This window comes from Leishmania infantum, chromosome 29 (assembly GCF_000002875.2).
Source record: "Leishmania infantum JPCM5 genome chromosome 29".
Classification (NCBI taxonomy): Eukaryota; Euglenozoa; class Kinetoplastea; order Trypanosomatida; family Trypanosomatidae; genus Leishmania; species Leishmania infantum.
In genome coordinates this window covers 350,606-367,821 of record NC_009413.2, presented here as the reverse complement: position 1 = coordinate 367,821, position 17,216 = coordinate 350,606, and the positions used below count along the sequence as shown (strand labels likewise).

Genomic DNA, 17,216 nt, shown 5'->3' with positions numbered 1-17,216 from the left:
AAGAGCGCAATGAAGTACAGTCTCACAAATATGGTTATATAGTGCTTACATATCCGAGGTGGTTGCAGGTCGCTGTTGGACGTAACGCGGGTGACAGCAAAACGGCGAACTTCTCCTATCGTCGTCTATTTTCTATGTTTTGTTAGTCTTTCGAGGAAACGTTGGGGGGAGGGGGCGAACGGAGCGTTTGATGATAATCGCAAACTTTTTTTTACGCGCTCAGAGGCAATGGGGAACGCGCGTAGGCACACACGCACACACACTCTCAAACAAGATGTGTGTCGCTAGTGAAACCTGGAGAAGGGAAGAGGGAAGGAGTAAGCAGACGGGACAAAAAGAATGGAATAAAAAAGGGAAGACTGCGTTTGTGTGGCCAACGTGAAAGGCGGGAAGAAGTGTGAAGCAGCAGCCCAGTAGAGGAGAGAGAGCGAAGCGCCGTATAATGGTCATTACGGGGAGAGAAACGTGCAAGGAAAAGGATATGAGAAGAGATGAGAAAGAAAAACAAGCCAGCACCAATCGCAGCAAACCGAAACCAGCAGTGGAAATAGGACTCTTCAGTTTCCATTCCCAAATGGGCGGAGAGGGTTTGAGTGCCCTGAGGGTTCACTCTCTAGTGTGTGGAAGACTGGTATTGAGTGCCGTCGAGGAGCAGCGTAGCTCACACAGGGAATACACATCCCCTGCGCCTGCATGGCACACGGCACCCTTTTCCCTTCATCAAGGGCGCACCTTGTCTTGAGTCTGTGTTCCTGATTTCCTTTTTTTTTTGAAGAGGGTATGGAAAGCAACTTCAAAAAGACAACCAACGCCTCTTCATCGGCACCTCGCGTTCGACTTTTCCAACGAAATACAAAAGTCGGTCTCCGTCTCGCTCTAGACCAACACGAGCAGCGGCGCGAAGTCGTGAATCCGTCGGAAACACGCGCGCTGTAAAGCGCGAGGTGATACGAAAAGCGAAGCACGTAAGTACGCGTGCGCCGAGTACCACCTCTTCGATCTGTCGCCTCCTCATCACGCACAGACACACAGAGGTAAGAGCGTCAATTCGAAGGAAGCCGCCCTACGGAGGGCCGATGGGGCGTTTCATTGCGATCCGGTACGCTCTTGTTGTCGCAATGCTGGCGACCAAGAGAGGCTGGAAAAAGAAGAAGGTCATGACGACAATGGTGATGCCGGCCAGGATCGGCTTCTGCAGCCGCGGCACTTGACGGAGGTCAAGCCCCAGATACTCGTCGTAGAACTCGTAGGCGCCGCACCGAACCTGCAGCTGATACAGGCACCAGCCTACCAGCACCATGTAAAACACGTGGAGCCAGTCCGTGTACGGGTACGACATCATGACATGAAACGCGGTGTTTCTGTCTGCGTAATCGAAATCAGTCAGCATGTAGCGCATCTGCCGCCGCTGCACCGCCTCGAGGCCCAAGGTGCGGTACAGCAGATGGGTGTCCTCCTTCGATTTGTCCTCCATCGCCACGTAGTCATCACACGCATCCTTGCGCCCAACCAGCGCATTCATTCCGCGCCGCACCTGTGCAACAAGAGGGTGGCTCTTGTGCGCGTTGTGCAGCGCCTTCAGCTCATCACCGTCTCCCTTCAATTTCCCGAGCTCCACCGTAGGCGGAAACGCATAGCCCTGGAAGCGCAAGACGCCTTGCTGTTGCATGAACGTGACAGGGTCGTAGGCACGCGGTCCAGAGAACAGTGCCGCCTGCAACTTGGTGCTACTGTGGTGGTAATCGATTGGCTGCCCCTCCAAGCCGCGCTCCACCTCTTCCGCCGTGTAAACGGGCCCTTTGACGCCCTTCGTCGCAGTCCCCTCTGCGCTGTACTTGGAACAGAAGTCTGCGAAAAGTTTATCGTACTGCGGGGTGCCCTGGTAGTACTCAAGCCTCTTGATGTCCGTCTCCAGCTGCTTGGCGGTGGGTTTCGGGGCCGCCCGCTGCCTCTCGTCTTCCAGTTCCTCTGGTGTCTTCTCTACGGCAGCAAACTCGTGCGACGCTGCGAACATGCTTCGCTCCTTTGCGGTGCTACAGCTACTGCCTGCACCAACACCACCACCGCTCAAGACGCCAGCCGTGGGGTCGGCGCCGAGCGGTGTTGACTCCGATCCCCGGCGAGGAGCGTGTTCTCGGAGGGTGCGCAGGCGACTACGGTGCGATGCATCCAGTGCGCCAACCGCTGACACATCCCCTTCTGCAGCAGGCGGTGCCTGTGGAACGCTGTAGTAGTACGCGCTCGTGTCGATCCCAGAACATTGAAGAAGAGAATGCCCAGCGTGCACGCTTGTGCTGCGCACTCTCGCAGCATCAGCATCCATGTAGATGGGGGCGGCCCGTTGGCGCTCGGCAATCGACGGAGCCCGATCAAGGCCTTCCGGGAGCTGTACCTCCTCGCTGCGGCGCGTCAGATGTTGTAGTGGGCTACCCGGTTTGAGAAAAGCGAGTGATTCATCGCTCGGGTCGCGCTCCTCAGGCGGGACATAGAGCGCAGGCCGTGGTGGCGCGGGAGTATCAATGATGGGTGGCAACTCACCGCTGGAAGTGGACCCTTTGGGACTGGATTCAGTTGCTTTCTTCGCTTGCGGGGCTCGTGGGGTAGCAGCGGTGCTGGTGTCGGTGACGCTAGTACTACTGAAATGCCGTGCGGCGGCAAGGCTTTCTGTAATCAGAAGAGAAGCCCTGCAGTTTGGTCGACTCGCACGCCCGTTACTGGAGCGAGGCAACACACCTAGGCAGCGGCCAGCCGCAGCAGCAGCGCATTCCGTAAAATATCTACCCTTCATTCCAACAGTAGCCTTGTCCACAGCGTCCTGATGCCCTGTCGAATGCAGCAAAAGGGCTGTCAACTCCACTACCCAGCATCTGCGGGTGCTACTCTCACCCTCCCCCTCCTCCTAGAGCAGAGACAAGACCCCAACAGAGAGATCAATGAGAACAGAAGTGCGTTTGAAGGCCCCCTGCAAAGGTGCAAGGCAGCAAGCGACTGCGTGCCAAAGGTGTAAAGGCGACTGTAGGTGGTCGCGGAAGCGAGGCAGAAGAGGGGTTGTGCGCGATGCCTTTTCTTCGGTAGAGACCACCTTCATATAGGCACACAGGAATCAAGTGGGGTGAAAGGCTATAAAAAAAAAGTAGGCGGAGAGTAGAGTGTCTCTTGCTCATCAGGCAGCAAAAAGAAAGGGGGCGCATATCACCGCTCTGAGGCATGGAAGGCGACAACGTGCGCTACCAGCAGCAGCCGAGTGTGGCTTGTGCCGCGCGAGAGTCGTTCCGCGCAGCAGCCGTGCTTTCTCCTTTCATGAGGGGGAGTGCAAGCCCAGATTGTCGCTGGCCCCGACCGGTGCAATGATCCGACAAAAGAGAAAGGAAAGGAAAGCTTGTGCGAGCCGAGCTCGGGATCGTCCCTGTCTCAACGCATTTCCTTTTTGTTGCTGCCTCCCTTCTCTCGTCCCCTTTCGAATAAAGTCCCTCGTATTTTCTTTGCTGTTACAGAAATTGTTTTGTTTCGCTTTTTCTCCGATATGGAGCAGAAAAAGATAAATATATCATACTAAGTGGAAACATGTGTACAAGAACTGCACGCACACGCATCCAGAAAGCGCCAAGTGCAGAAATAGTGATGGTCACTGAAAGACATGTATTCGTAAAAAAAAAAATGAAAAGAGAAACAACAGCGACAACGAAAAAAAGGAGGGGTGCATGTGTGTGCGGTAGCGCTACATCACTTCGCGTTAAAGGACACAAAACGAAAGAAAGCTGAGGAAGAGTGAAAAAAAAAAGAAGCGAAAAAAAAGCACGAAGCGCAAAGATATGACGCGGGAAGGAGTGCAGCACAGCGCTACGGAAAGAAAGCCCATCCGCATACTACCGTTTCACACAGAATGTATGTCAGCACACCCTTTTCGACTCTTCAGAGATGCATGAATGCAACCACATGAGTCCAACCATCGTTATTAAACATCTGTTTTTTGTTCCCCGTTTTCGAAAAGTGGAGTGTTTTCTTGTTTCCGTTTTCCACCCCTTGCCCATGCTCGTTCAGCCAAGGTGCGTCAAGATGAACGCTCCACGATTCGCTCCTGAGCTCTTCTCAGAGTCGGGGAGTGTTTGAGAAACTACAGCCACGACTCCACCCTGAATTTCTGATAACCTGGAGTGCATATATGCACAGCCCTCTCTTCTGAGCACATTGGGTGGCCACATCTCTCTCTGCGAATCAGAGGAGTGGAAGCGTAGATAACAGAAACTACACATCCCACAGATATACATGTATAAGCAGCTACGCGCGTAACGCAGAGAGATCCTCAGACTGCCGTGTCACTCCTTGCTGCGACTCCTCACTGTTGTACAGAGCAAAGAGAAGACGGCTCGGTGACATCGGGTTTGCTTCGTAAGATCCATTCTACGCGTGGCCTGAAGCGTGCCGAGGCATGCATAACAACACTCTGCACACATCTACCATGAGACAAAGGTGAACTTACTCCCTCTCCTTCGCAGCTGCGTGGCTGCAGTCAAGCTGTGGCGCATCCCGCTCCTCCCCACTCCATTTTCAACACTTTTTATGAGCGCGTCCGTTCTCCGCCACAACGTGAGCTCGACAACACTCCACCCGGCATGTCGCAGGCCCCCATCGCGTGGCGCAAAGCAGTCGTGCACACGCTCTACAGCAATGCGCCGACTCCGTCATCCGAGCATGGCCTCTGCCTCAAAACACTACCGGCCTGCGAAGCGGAGGCCGCCTCACAGCGGCTCACATTGCGCCGGTCCCCACCTCGTGCGTCCCTCGGGGTAGCTCAGGCTCCCCCCGCCAGCAGGCAGTGTGAGGCGCGGGGCGGGGATGCGCTCGAGCTGCGGCGACACCATGCCCACCAGATGGATGGCGCAAGTGCGTTCACTGCCGCAGGCCGCTCCGGCGCAACGCCATCCACGACCTGACCGCCGACATCAGCAGCGACACATCGCCCTGTCCACCCCTACGTCACAGCTGCTTGGCCCTGCCACCACCAGAGGTTGTTCGGCATTGGCAGGGGACAGGGGGTGCTTGCCTTCCTCACACACAACGCGGGGTGTAACGGACCCTGGACACCACACTTAGGTGTCCCCCTACCCCTGCCTTCAGGGGGCTGGGGCAAACAAGAGAAAAAAAAAAATAGAAAAAGGGTTGAAGGGGAGATTCCAAGCTGGGCAACGTGTCGTCGTGGCGTCGCTTTTTCTCGGGCCTCTACAGAGACTCTTTTGCGCACTCCTACTTCTTGCGATACGTCGCGAGCTCCATGACACGGATGTCGGCTGTGTCTTCCGTCTTCGGAAAGGCCACCGGAATGGACACAACCTCGCCCACCTGCTCTACCGCATCACTGCCGCCCAGCAGATGGAAGATCTCTGCTTGATAGTTGCCTTTGAACGTGATCAAGGGGTCAGTCAAGTACGTGTTGTCCTGCGCGTCAGCGTCCTCGGCGCTCTTCTTGATGTTATCCCAGTTGTAGTCGCCACCAATCACGAGAAGACCGCCCTTTGCGACACGGCTGAGCAGGTGGGCAGGAATGGCGCTTGGTTGGTAACTGCGCTCCAAGCAATTCCAGCACACCACCAACGACAAGTCGGAGAGGTGGGAGTGCAGGTTTGTGGGGTCGGACTGAAAGAAGGTAGCGCGCTTGAGGGTCGGTTCCCACCGGAAGTTCTCACTCTTCACAGTATGGGCAGTGCGCTCCCCGTTGGCTGAGTTCTGGACGCTGTACTGGCACTCGCCGCGCTCGCGAATGGCGAAGCCAGGCATCAGACGGCGCGCCGTATAGTCGACGCCAAGTACCTGTTGAAAGGACGTCGTTAGCTCGAATGCGACGCGGCCGCCGCCGCATGCGATGTCCATTGCTCTCACCGCTGGCACCGTGGCATGTTCCGCGAACATCCTCCTGGCATACTCGGCGATCGCAACACAGCCGTTTGGCAAGCCCTGGAAAGAGTCGCGGAAACAGGTGTTGGTAATGGCATCCACCTCAGGATCGAGACCAAGACAACCACACTTGCTCTGCGGTTCAAGTACATCAGGTCCCTCCACGTAGCGCAAGCCAATGTACTGGAAGAAGTGGCGGCGAAAGGCAAAGCGGGCGTCGCGGGTGGCCATATTGCCGGTGCTCGCCCACGTCCCACCCTTCATGCACGCGTGCTGGCCATCGAATGTCGGGAGAGAAAAGTCATCATAAAAGGGATGAACCCGATACCCAGGGTAGGGGTGGACGCGGGTCTCGCAATGCTGCCACACGTTGCCGATCACGTCATAAAGGTCGCCGTGCTTGAACTTGCTGACAGGACAGCTGCTCTGGTAGTGCTCGAGGTTGATGTTTCCAGGCGCCTTCTCACCCCACTCCGGCTGATCCTTTCCGATGTACCGGTCAAACAGCAGCGTCCACTCCTCCTCGGTCAGCATGCGAATCCTCTTGCCCAGCTGCTCGCTCTTGAAGGAGCAGAAGGCGTGAGCCTCGAGGTTGTTGAGCTCGCATGGCCAGTCCCACGGGAGATCGATCAGCTGCGTCTGAAGACGCAGCGCGAAGCCGCTCTGGCGGGTCTCGTCACGCACCCAGAACCACGGGTGCTCCGGTTTCTTCCACTGCACCCACTTCCAGCCCTCTTCGTCCCAGTACCGCTGCACATTGTACCCGTCTGCCTTCATGAACGTGAAGAACTCAGCGTTGGAGACGATAAACCTGCTCGCTTTGAACGGCGCCACCTCCACTATGTTGCATCCATTCGTGTAGTCGCAGTCCCAGCCGTACACACGAGAGTTCGGCATGCGGCCTACCTGTACTTTGCCGCCCGCGATGGGCACGAGGTCGTTGATTGGAGCTTGAGTGCCCGCGTCGGGGCAGCGCTGCCAAATGTCAGACATGACCGTAGAAATGTATTTCATTGGCAACTCGCGAACGTGCACGGAGACGGTCTCGAAGTGAATGCGCTCATGCTCGGCGCACATCAGCATCACCCACCAGAAGGCGTTAGCGTCATTATCGGTGCTGTTTGCCAGTGTCAGCGGCATCTTGAGGGGAAACTTGCCGCTCGACATGAGCTGGTCAATGCGGTCGCGCACCTGGCGACGGTACTCGCACACCGTCTCCACGCTAGGCCAGGAGTAGTGCGCCTCGTTCAAATCATCCCAGCTCATTTCATCGACGCCGATGGCGCACATATTCTCGAGCCTCGGGCTGATCCGCTCCGTTAGGCCAGCCACGCGGAGCTTATTGATATAGAAGCATGCGGTGTGGCCGTAGTAGAAGATCATGGGATGGCGAAGTTTGTGAATGGGCGGCACAAGGAAGGACTCCTCATATGCAAGGCAGTCGAAAACCCTCTCGAACAGCTCCATTGTGTTGTGAACGTAGTTTCGGATCTCCTCTATCTTGGCCACCGGGTCGCCGCTGTCAACTGTTGGCATGCGTTGCGAAAGCAGGTTTCGAGGGGTTGCGAGTTTGTAGCGCTCCTCGGCCTCTTGGCCGCTGTAGTGACGAAGGTGCAGCGCCTTCATTGTGTCTCTGGTTCCAGAAAACAATACAAGTCCGTGCAGCAAAAAGAAAATGAACTAATATATATATATATGTATTCGAAGCTTACTCCGAAATAGGACGAATTTTACCAAAAGACAGAGCACACACCCAACCACTTGTACTTCAGGGTGCACGGAAAGTAAAATCCACAGTAAAAAAGGTAAGTATTAGGCTGCACGAAGAAAGGAAAACGCAAAAAAGAAAGCTCCCTCGACCTGAGTGAGAAAGGGAAACTGAGAGAAGAATAAAAGGAGAGAGAGAACGATGTCACAAGATAGGCATGATGCATTGCGATCCATGTGTTTCCAACTCTTCCTGGTTGGTGAGTTTCCCATTGCCGTGGACGAGTACACCGATTTGGTATCCCTTTGCTCGCGACCTCGATACCTCTGGAGCTGGCACAGCTATCAGTGAGAATTCTGTTATTTTCAGGTCCCCATCGGGTAACCCTACCCACGAATAGGTAGACTTACGTATCCCCCTTTTCCGTCACCCAAGGATCCCCCTGTCATGGTGAGTAATCAAGAGGGCGGGTGGAGGGAAAAAGCAAACGCTTGTCATGACTCCATTCCTCGAGATCTGAAATGAGCAGAAGAACAAAATGAAGAAAAGATACGTGTGTGGTGAAGCATGTCATTGGAATCGTGGAAAGTGCCTTGACTCACTCCTCATCATCCTATCGTCTTTTTTATTACTTAGATCATCCCGCCCTCTTTCATTCCTGTCGTAAGCTTTCAAAGAAAAAAAATGCGACAGGGTAGCGGAAGACAAACGACTACTGAGTAGGGCGAAGGCATCGCGCAGAAGAGAGAGCCTGGCGGAAAAACGACAGCGATGCAGAAGGCAAAGAGACAGGGACGAGAGAGGAAAAGCATGAGCAGAGGTCCAAGGAGAACCAATGGCGCGGGCGTAAGATCTGCGGTACTTGCTAGCAAAATATATATATACATATATTATTATAAAGCCACCACCAGTTAACGTGTGCTGGAAAGAACATTCCTGACATCTCGAGAAAGCGTCCCGAGGTGAAGGAGCACAACAACGCCAGGTGCCGTGCGAGGATGCACGCAGGCACGGCTTGAATCGCTAACTGTGAGTTCGAGGAATCGATGCAGTGTCTGAGCCGTAAGCAGCAGCAGTGAAATCAATGAGCAGAGAGAGTGGTGCTTGCAGTACAGCAGAACCTTCCATCAGCGCGCATGTCCGTGAAGAAAAGAAAAGAGCAAGGGGAAAAAAGCAACTCGCGAGCACGCGAACGTATCACGAGAAAAAGACATGCAACAGTGTGTAGAGCTCACTCAACTCCGTAGCTAGCAGCTTCTTGCGGGCTTCTAGAGTGGTCGATGACTCCGTTTGTGTGCACTTGGTGGAGCGATGAGCCAGCTCTGTGGGCTGTATGCACGCAGCCGTGGCAAAGGGTAAAACAAGAGAGCCAGCGGAGCAAGAAACACCGTACAAGCTGAACTTGTGATTCTCAAACCTACACGGAAGTGTCATTGGTTGTGTTGCCTCCTTTTGCGTGCTGCTGGTTTCTTGGGCTGCGCAGTTGTCGAGTACATTGCGCTGGCCGAGCTTTGCCAACAGTGCCGTGCTCCGTTTCACCAGGACAGCGTAGTCGCTTTCATCCCCACACGCTTCCTCGGGAGTAGACGTGAAAGGGATGGCGCTTTTGCTGCTGTGCAGTTGGTGCCGTGCCTCACGTCCGGGGATCGCGGCCGAGTCATCTTCATCACCTCTGGCTGCCGCTTCTGACGCGTTCCCTCTGTGACGTTTCCTGGCGGCGTCCATTCTGCACCGCTGGCCCTTTTTTTTCTGCGGAGGGGCAACGAGTGCTCTGACAGTGGGTAGCGTGCGCCCCTCCTGGGAAACAATGGGTTCTTGTCAATGAAACCTTGAGCCTTTGCAGAAGCAGTGGGGATCCCAGATGACGAACAAGTAACAGTGACCTCTATGAAGAAAAGAAGTACGCGAAGCAGAATAGGTGTCGAGAAAAACGAAAAAAAAAATGAAGTGGATGCACCACGGCAAATGGTTTGGACAACATGCATACTTGGATAAGCGAGGAGAAGTGCGAAACACCACGCATCGATTGTGATGGCCCTGTGGCACACTCGCCATCGCCCCCCCCTGTTTCGCGGTCAGATGCATGACGGCATCAAGGAGTCATTTGGTGTAAGCAAAAGGAAGGGGGTCGAAAGCGCCTGCGAGCGTTGTTTCGCTTCACGTATTCGCAAATTGAAAAGGCAAGCGCTTTGTCGGCGTTCCATCCCTTTACGTATACTCGAGTGCAATGTTTCGATGCGTGCAGAGCAGCGGCAGGGACTTCAAACGGACTAGACACTCCTCAGTGACCACAAGACAAGTAGAAGCCCCATCATGGAAGCACCCAAAACGGCGAGAATCAAGGCGGAAGACGCGACAGATTCATTTTCCAGTCCCTCCACGGCAAGATAGTCGTCGCCGGTGTAGCAGTAGGAGGTGTTCCCGGCCCCGTCGCACTGGAATGATTTACCATGCAGCCAAGTATAGATCACGGCACCGTATCCCCAGCGCAGGATGCTGAGAACGCCGAGAAGAGGCGGAAGTGTGCGCAGGTTCAGAAGAAACCCTGAGAAAATGATGCTGTACCCAAAGTACGCGTACGAGACCCACGTCACCCACCGCCGCGAGGGAAGCAGAGTAACCAAATACTGAAAGGCAGCGTGGGTGCAGGTGACGAGGCCAACCAATATGGCCAGCGAGTAAGACGAGCGCAAGACAAATAGTACAAATGGCAGGAAGAGGGCCAAGTAGACGCTGCGGATGAGCACAATGCGGACGCAGAGACACACGATAAAGCTCAGAGACCCGTACAGCTTGCGCTTCCGGTGGCCAAGTGCAACGCGGAGTTGATCACGCATGCTCTCGATCGCGGCAAGGTTTGAAAAAAGGACAAGCACAAATGCTATAAAGATGAGCCCGCGGATGTTGTACATGCCGCCTTGATTCTCTGGCTGCGAGTGCACTGCCACAGTGAGAACGATCAGCCCGATGGAAAGGAACGCAACGCCCAACAGCAGCTCAGCATCCGCCGGAATCTGCTTTAGCGTGTACCTGAGCAGCACACCAAAACGCCAGACGCCATGTGGTAGTGCACGGGGTGGGGGAGGCGAGGTGTGCGTTGTGGCAACACTTCGAGCGTTGACAGGGTCCAGCGACGAAAGGAGAGCCGCATGCACTGATGAGTCGTAGTACTTGGCGGCGTAGAACATGGTCTGCGACTCACTCTCGGCCCACTCCACTGCCAAGTCCATCAGGTCTCCGCTGGTCGCCACTTCCACAACGGCGCTGGTTGACGCACTGCCCCCTTCAGCCGCACGGCAGTAGAGCGGCGGCGGCGTGTCATTCAGGACGTCCATCAGAAAAACGCGCGACGAAAGTCGCGGCGGCGTGCATATGACTGAGTACAAGCGACTCTCTGGCGCCTTCACACCCCTTTGTGAAAAGGGGCTGGAATCCGAAGGGGGGAGCGATGGCGCGTGGAAAGTCCGCAGATCCTCCTCGGCAGCTTGTGCTTCCGCGCCATGACCCAGCACTCCTTTCCAAAGCGGCTGCGGTATGTGCCTCGGTATGCGAAGGGAGTTGAAGTATGATATGGCGTCTTGGCACTTCCCGGAGAACAGTACCACTCCCCCAGCGCCAAATAGGAGGAGTGTGTCGGCAGCGCTGTGCAGGGGCATGGGCATCGATCGCGTACTCAGCACCACTGTTTTCGTCACGTCTACGCAGAGTCGGGAGAGAAGCTGGGTGCACTCGTTTTGCTCTACCAGACCCATGGCGTCGAAAGGGTATGAAAAGAACAGCACCGGTGGGTCCAGCACGAGCTCAAGCGCCACCTGCAAGCGGAACTTCTCCGACTGTGAGAGGTCTGCGACTTTCTTGCCGAGATCGAGACTGACGAAGTTGGCGGCTGCTAGCACCAACTCTCGCGTCCAAGTGCGCTGCTCCTTGCAGTGGAGATGCACCACAAACCACAAATTGTCCTTCACTGACAGGAGAGGGACGAAGAGGGACTCTGCCCCCACGTAGGCAATGAGGCGCAGTCGAGTTTGCGCGTCGACAGCCGCATCACCGACCCAGATATCCCCTGACGCCTGTGCACCTCGCCCTGCTATTACCGTCATCAGCGACGCCGCAGCAATACCGTCCACGTCGGCCACCACGTGCAGCCTCCCTCGCCTGAACTGGGCAGACACAGCCTGGCAGCAAATACGACCGCGACGCCCATTGGGATAGAAGCGTTGCAGCCAGGGTCGCTGCACCACGGCGACGTTACGCACAGCCACGTCAATGCCGTCAGAGCGAAACACAGAGTGATAGTACTGCCTCATGCGCTGCCCTCGCACTTCGGCGTTATAGTCATCGGCGTTAAAGTTTCGCCCATACAATCGCCCGTCGGCAGATGGGTAGGAGTTCGCGGTGGGGTTGCCCACTAACGGCGTGCTTTCGAAAATCATTCAAGAATATGCGCGAATCGGACTGGGGAGAGAGGACAAAAGAGGGAAGCGATCTGAATGAAAGCATGCTAGTATGCTGCCACTAACTCTCCTTGCAGCCAAAGAAAATAAACAAGCACCTGCCACGGAAGTGTTTGGAATGACTTCCGCGTCACTCATTGACGCATAAGTACGGCAGCGCGCAGCGGTTTACCTACAGCCAAGAAACAAATCGGAGAAACATACCTCTTTCGCCGCGCCTCAGCTGTAACGTGTGCCATCCGTGAGAGTCTCATCCTGTAGACAGCCGACAAGGCAACGCGGTAGTTTCATCAAAGCTCGTTTGTTGTTTGTAAATACAAAGAGATATGTTAAAGTGAAACACGCAACATGATGCGCACCAGGCGGCACGCCAATGAAAGACGGTGCTCTTTGTCGCGCCTTCTGTGCGGCGCCCTCTGCTCCTTTGTGCATCGTCCCTCTCTCTGTCGTTCTCCTTTCCACCTCGACCAAAGCGACAGAAGAAGGGGCAAGATAGCTTTACAGCTGCCCATAGGAGCGCAGAAACGGAGAGCAACAGCAAGGACGAAGGATGAGGTGGGAAGACACGCGCACTTGAGAGCAGAAGCGAGGCGCTGCACTCGATCTCTGCTCTTTTTTCCTTGCTATGTTCTGAGGCTCACCCAGCACAAAGCAACCCAAAACACTGCGTTTATAGTGAAAGTGAGAAAGGGGGTTTAGGAGAGGGGTTGAGGGGATGAGCTCCATAGCCTTCCCCCAGCACGTCAAAGAAGGCGCCAGAAAAGAAGATAAGGCTGTAGAGAGGAGTGGTCGCAATTCAAAATCCTCATTCCTCATCATCTATTTCTCAAAGAAGAGTGCGAAAGAAGACGTCTCATGACGGTTGCGACGTGTACGCGACGTGCAGCGTAGTGAAGCCAAGGCACAACGCAAGCAAGGATGAAAACGGTAGGCCAAGGAGTGGTGGCATCACACATGCATTCACCACACGTCGTGCCGAGATACTTCACCGTCAGCACAGTTTCCGAGCGCGTCTCCGTTTCGGCACCGCTGCTCAAGTCCGCTCAGACTCAGTCGACAACCGTCGCGAAGGGGGAGGTGAATGAGCACAAAGAGGGCCGAAAAGGGGGGCCACACATCTGGCGGCAATGGCAACGCAACAGCAGCAAGCGCAACGCTCTCATTCCGCCGAGCTTCGGCTTGAAGAGGGAAAGAGGTAGAGCAAGAGGGAAGATGCTGCAGCGCGCAAAGCGCCTTTTTCTTCTGGACGCGCGACGGGCAGCAAGGCATGCTTGTAGGGACTGCAAAAGTGAAACCTCCTCACCGCTGTCGCATTCAAGAAACACCACAGCTGTGCAACCGACATAGATAGTTCGCAGCACTCCCTTACGACAGCTGACAGTCACCCTGTTCTCGCCCGACACGCTGTCTGTGGCTCCCAGAACCGCAGACGTCGCGTACACAAAAACACAAAATCGAGCGGCGCCACGGTGCGCGCGGGCACGTGCTCGGACTCTTCCCTCTCCCTCTCGAAGAAAAAAAGAAAAGGTGTGTTGGACGGAGTGTATACATGACGCTCTCGTAAGTATTCACAGACACAAGCACACATCACAGCAATCACATCAATGTCATCCACAACTATAGACAGCAAAGGAAAGGAGGAAAGGGGGAAGCAAGGCATGGGTGACGCAAAAGGAGCAATAGCGAAAAAAGAAGGGCGAGAAAAGAGGAGCACAGCAAAGTAACAAAGTCTTTTGAATTCCCAGTCTTCGGCCTTTCCCCGTTTATCTTACTGCGGCTGAGAGGGGAGAAGGGGCTCTACGAAAAGAGCGCACGAAAGAGCACACCGATATGTTATCACATGAGATTAAGTGGGTCGAGCTGGTGTGATGCGGTAGCCATTTGGTAGAGGAGCTAAAAGACAACAAAGCGAAGAGAAGCAGCAGATGGTGCTTTTATTCGTTCTTGTTCTTTTGCTTAATATAGGTGATTCCTCCAAGGATAGTGCGTGCATGTAATCACCTCTTGCCAGGCGGTGCCGCCTCTATGGACTTTTCCTCCGTGGATGTACTCTTTGGTTTTTCCTCTGCTGCCTTCGGCGCGGGCGGCGGCCTCACAGCCTTTCGGCAACGTGCGCCGATACCCAAAAGAGCCTTCTCAGTGATGGGCTTTGAGCCGGCGCCGTAGTCGAATGCGTCAAACACTGTCGACACAACGTGGCTAGAGTTGTGCGTCTCTTGACCGATGCACTCGATGACATCCGAGACCACCACGCTCTCCTCAGGAAGCTTCTTCTTGCTCAACTTTTCGAACATCCTCTTCACGTTTTCTTCCGTCAGGTAGGCCCCGACGGCTTCCTGAAGACCCTCGAAGCCAATGTCAGAGTCGCTCTTCTCAGCAGAAGAGGTGATCTTTTCAATCTTCTCTACAAGCTTGTCTGCGCTGTTTGGCTCGTCGCTAATGGAAGACATCGTGTCGACAGTCTCACATAACGTTTCGAGACTCGCACGAACCGTCTCTGGCAGATTCTGGATACCTAAAAGCTGCCGCCGCTGCTCGACTGGCAAGTTGTTCATGGACTTACGAATGCTATACCGAGTCGGCTTGATCCACCAGAGCGTGTTGTATGGAACACTGTCATCCTGCGCCAGAGAGTTCCACCACTCCAGCTGTACTCGGAGCGTCTCAGTTCCCTCTGTCCACCGCATGCCGCGTGTTTGGTTGGCCTTGACAAGCTCGTCGTTGTTCATGCCGTCAAGCCCCTCCAGGCGGATGAGCCGGTCATCCTCGCGAGCCTCGTGGTATCGGCGGATGATCGAGCGCCGCATAATAGGAGACAACACGCGTGTGGGGAGGAGGGAGTGATACCATTTGTAGACCCCAACAGACCGACCGAGACCAACTACGATGTTGTCCGGAACCTTGAATACACTAAACGGCCCATCACGGCCAAAGTACGGCGCCACCAGACGGATGTCTTTGGGGGCGATTGAGTCGCCCATAACGGCACGTCGGATCACCTCCTGCTGCTCCTTGTCAAACGTGGCCAACGCTGTGGCAGACAGGTAGTCCATCGCGCGCTGACGAGCACGCAGTGTCTTCATCGCGTCGCCGTACAGGCGGTTGCGCCCCTGGGACTCCGACTCGAAGGTCGACGGAATAAGCCCAGGAAACATCTTTAACGCGACCGGCAAAAGAAGTTCGGCAAAAGGAACCACAATGAAGAAGCTAAACGGCACCAGCCGCAATAGATCCTTAGTTGAGCTCTCCAAGAGAAGTCGCTCGCGTCTCGTGAGAGCGACACCTTTCTTCAGCTGACGCGAGTACTTCCAGGCCAAGCGTGTGTTGATGAAGAAAAGCCGAAACCCATGATACACGTGGCGCAGGCCCTCGTAGGCGATACCCATGTAGTACTTCACCTTTGATGGTGGCTTCTTCGCGACTCGCTGGGCGGACGCGCTAGACACCTTCGCTGTCGACTTTGCCACCTGCGCATTGGCGCGGCGTACAAGGGTATTCCGCAGCATTTGCCCGCCACCCGCTATCCAGCAGAAGTCTTGCTGATGAGAAAAGTCCAAGCAAATGAGGCAGCAGTGGTGCAGAATCGCGATGGGTGCGAATACGATGTGTAAAAAAAGAGGAAGTATGTGACTATGATCAGAATTTTGAGAGTGTAATGTGTTTTTCCTTTGTGTGTATGTTATCTAGCGGTCACGATCAAAGCTGCACCATTGGGCGAGGGCGAGAGTCAACATATAATGGAAAGGGCCTCTTAATCAAGATGGTGTAAGGAAAAGGCAGAAGCAGCGAGTCGTGCTCGGCAGTTCAGCTGCCTTATGAAGGGCACTGAAGCAGGTGCTCGTTCCAGGGCTACGCCGCGTGTGTTCGTAGTTGTCTATGTCTGATTCTCGTGCGCTCGCCAAACCGTGGAAATATCCCAGCCCCTCAGTGCCATTGCGGACAGGCTTCTAGTTTGGTATCGACACGATTTCGCTCCTTTTGTTCAGTTAGCTGCGCCCATGTGCAAAAAAAAAACGGATGGAGGAATGGGCACCACGCGTGCGGAGGTGATCCATCGCGCGTCGACATTCTGTCTCCTCATTCCTACGCCTCCTTCTTCTTCTTCGACTCCTCCGCCGTCTCGCTCTCCGCCGGCGCCTCCTCCTTTGCGAATCCGAAAAGATCCAAAACAGCTTCGCAGACAAACGCGGAGAGGGATACCTCCTGTTCTGCATGCGGCTCACCCCGCGCTGGCTTCTCTGAAGAGGTTGTGAAGACACTAAGTATATCAAAGCTCCATGCCGCCTTGACATCCCCGTTGTACACGGCGACAGCAGAGAATGTGACGAGAAGCCATGGTACGATGAAGAGGAGCGCTGGCTGGCCATGTTGGAAAATCAGCATAACAGCCATAGTGTTCACAAGACTCAGAGTGTACGCGACCATCGACGTGGCAAAGTACAGGCTTCCCCTCCTCACATAGTCCTTCGAGAACACCAGCGTTTGGCATATAAAAAGGCCAGGCACAATGATGTCACCGAGTCCAAGGAGGCTTTTCTTGGAGCAGTCGCCAAAGATCGTCTGAGGAAACACGAGTTTTATTGGTCCGTCAATGCCGGTCGCCACCATCAGCATGACGTCCGACCCAAAAACCCAGAAAATGTCGTAGAAGAAGAGGCCAATCAGCAGAATGAAAGAGGTCGTGAACCCATTCACAGGAAACCTTTCAAGAGCTGTGACGGCGATAGAAAAGGCCAGTATGTTGCTTGCGATCCAGTTCTGAGCAAAAAAGCTGGCGCACCCGGTTCCTACGCAGATCAGTCCGGTGACAATATTGGGCTTGATATACCCTTTCACGAGCATGTGAAGAGCGAAGACGCTAATCAAGCTAAGATAGAAGGAAATCAGGATGTTGAAGTATTCCTTCGGAATAAAGCGCAAGGAAACGTACAACGAAAACAGCATGACAGAGCCATTCAAAGGCATTGACAGCGCCTCGTCTGTTTGGAGTGCGATGTCAGATTTCCCTTTCATCATCACCTTCCTGCACCGAAGCGCCCCTACCGCCACTGCGGTGATGGCGCACGTAGCCAAAAAAGTGAGAGCGATGTAAACCTGCGGCATTGCGCCTCGCAAAAAAATGAAGGACTGAGTGCAAGGAATGCAGAGCACCGCATAAAGAA

At 54.6% G+C, this 17,216-nt stretch overlaps 6 protein-coding genes across 6 annotated transcripts; all 6 read right to left on the bottom strand.

Annotated features, from left to right (window-relative positions):
* Positions 1-1,063: 1,063 nt before the first annotated feature.
* On the bottom strand, positions 1,064-2,788 carry LINJ_29_1040 (conserved hypothetical protein; the record flags this gene model as incomplete). Its single annotated transcript, XM_001466585.1, has 1 exon — positions 1,064-2,788. The coding sequence occupies one exon, from the start codon at positions 2,786-2,788 to the stop codon at positions 1,064-1,066; it is 1,725 nt and encodes a 574-aa protein (XP_001466622.1).
* A 2,456-nt stretch (positions 2,789-5,244) lies between these two features.
* Positions 5,245-7,518, bottom strand: LINJ_29_1030 (conserved hypothetical protein; the record flags this gene model as incomplete). The annotated part of the gene is made up of 1 exon (XM_001466584.1): positions 5,245-7,518. One exon carries the CDS (start codon positions 7,516-7,518, stop codon positions 5,245-5,247), a length of 2,274 nt encoding a protein of 757 aa, XP_001466621.1.
* Positions 7,519-8,797: 1,279 nt separating this feature from the next.
* LINJ_29_1020 (putative A-1 protein) lies at positions 8,798-9,325 on the bottom strand (the record flags this gene model as incomplete). The annotated part of the gene is made up of 1 exon (XM_001466583.1): positions 8,798-9,325. One exon carries the CDS (start codon positions 9,323-9,325, stop codon positions 8,798-8,800), a length of 528 nt encoding a protein of 175 aa, XP_001466620.1.
* A 545-nt stretch (positions 9,326-9,870) lies between these two features.
* On the bottom strand, positions 9,871-12,033 carry LINJ_29_1010 (ABC transporter-like protein; the record flags this gene model as incomplete). The annotated part of the gene is made up of 1 exon (XM_001466582.1): positions 9,871-12,033. The coding sequence occupies one exon, from the start codon at positions 12,031-12,033 to the stop codon at positions 9,871-9,873; it is 2,163 nt and encodes a 720-aa protein (XP_001466619.1).
* Positions 12,034-14,051: 2,018 nt separating this feature from the next.
* Positions 14,052-15,560, bottom strand: LINJ_29_1000 (conserved hypothetical protein; the record flags this gene model as incomplete). The annotated part of the gene is made up of 1 exon (XM_001466581.1): positions 14,052-15,560. One exon carries the CDS (start codon positions 15,558-15,560, stop codon positions 14,052-14,054), a length of 1,509 nt encoding a protein of 502 aa, XP_001466618.1.
* A 577-nt stretch (positions 15,561-16,137) lies between these two features.
* LINJ_29_0990 (putative aspartic peptidase, clan AD, family A22B) lies at positions 16,138-17,070 on the bottom strand (the record flags this gene model as incomplete). The annotated part of the gene is made up of 1 exon (XM_001466580.1): positions 16,138-17,070. One exon carries the CDS (start codon positions 17,068-17,070, stop codon positions 16,138-16,140), a length of 933 nt encoding a protein of 310 aa, XP_001466617.1.
* Positions 17,071-17,216: the final 146 nt, after the last annotated feature.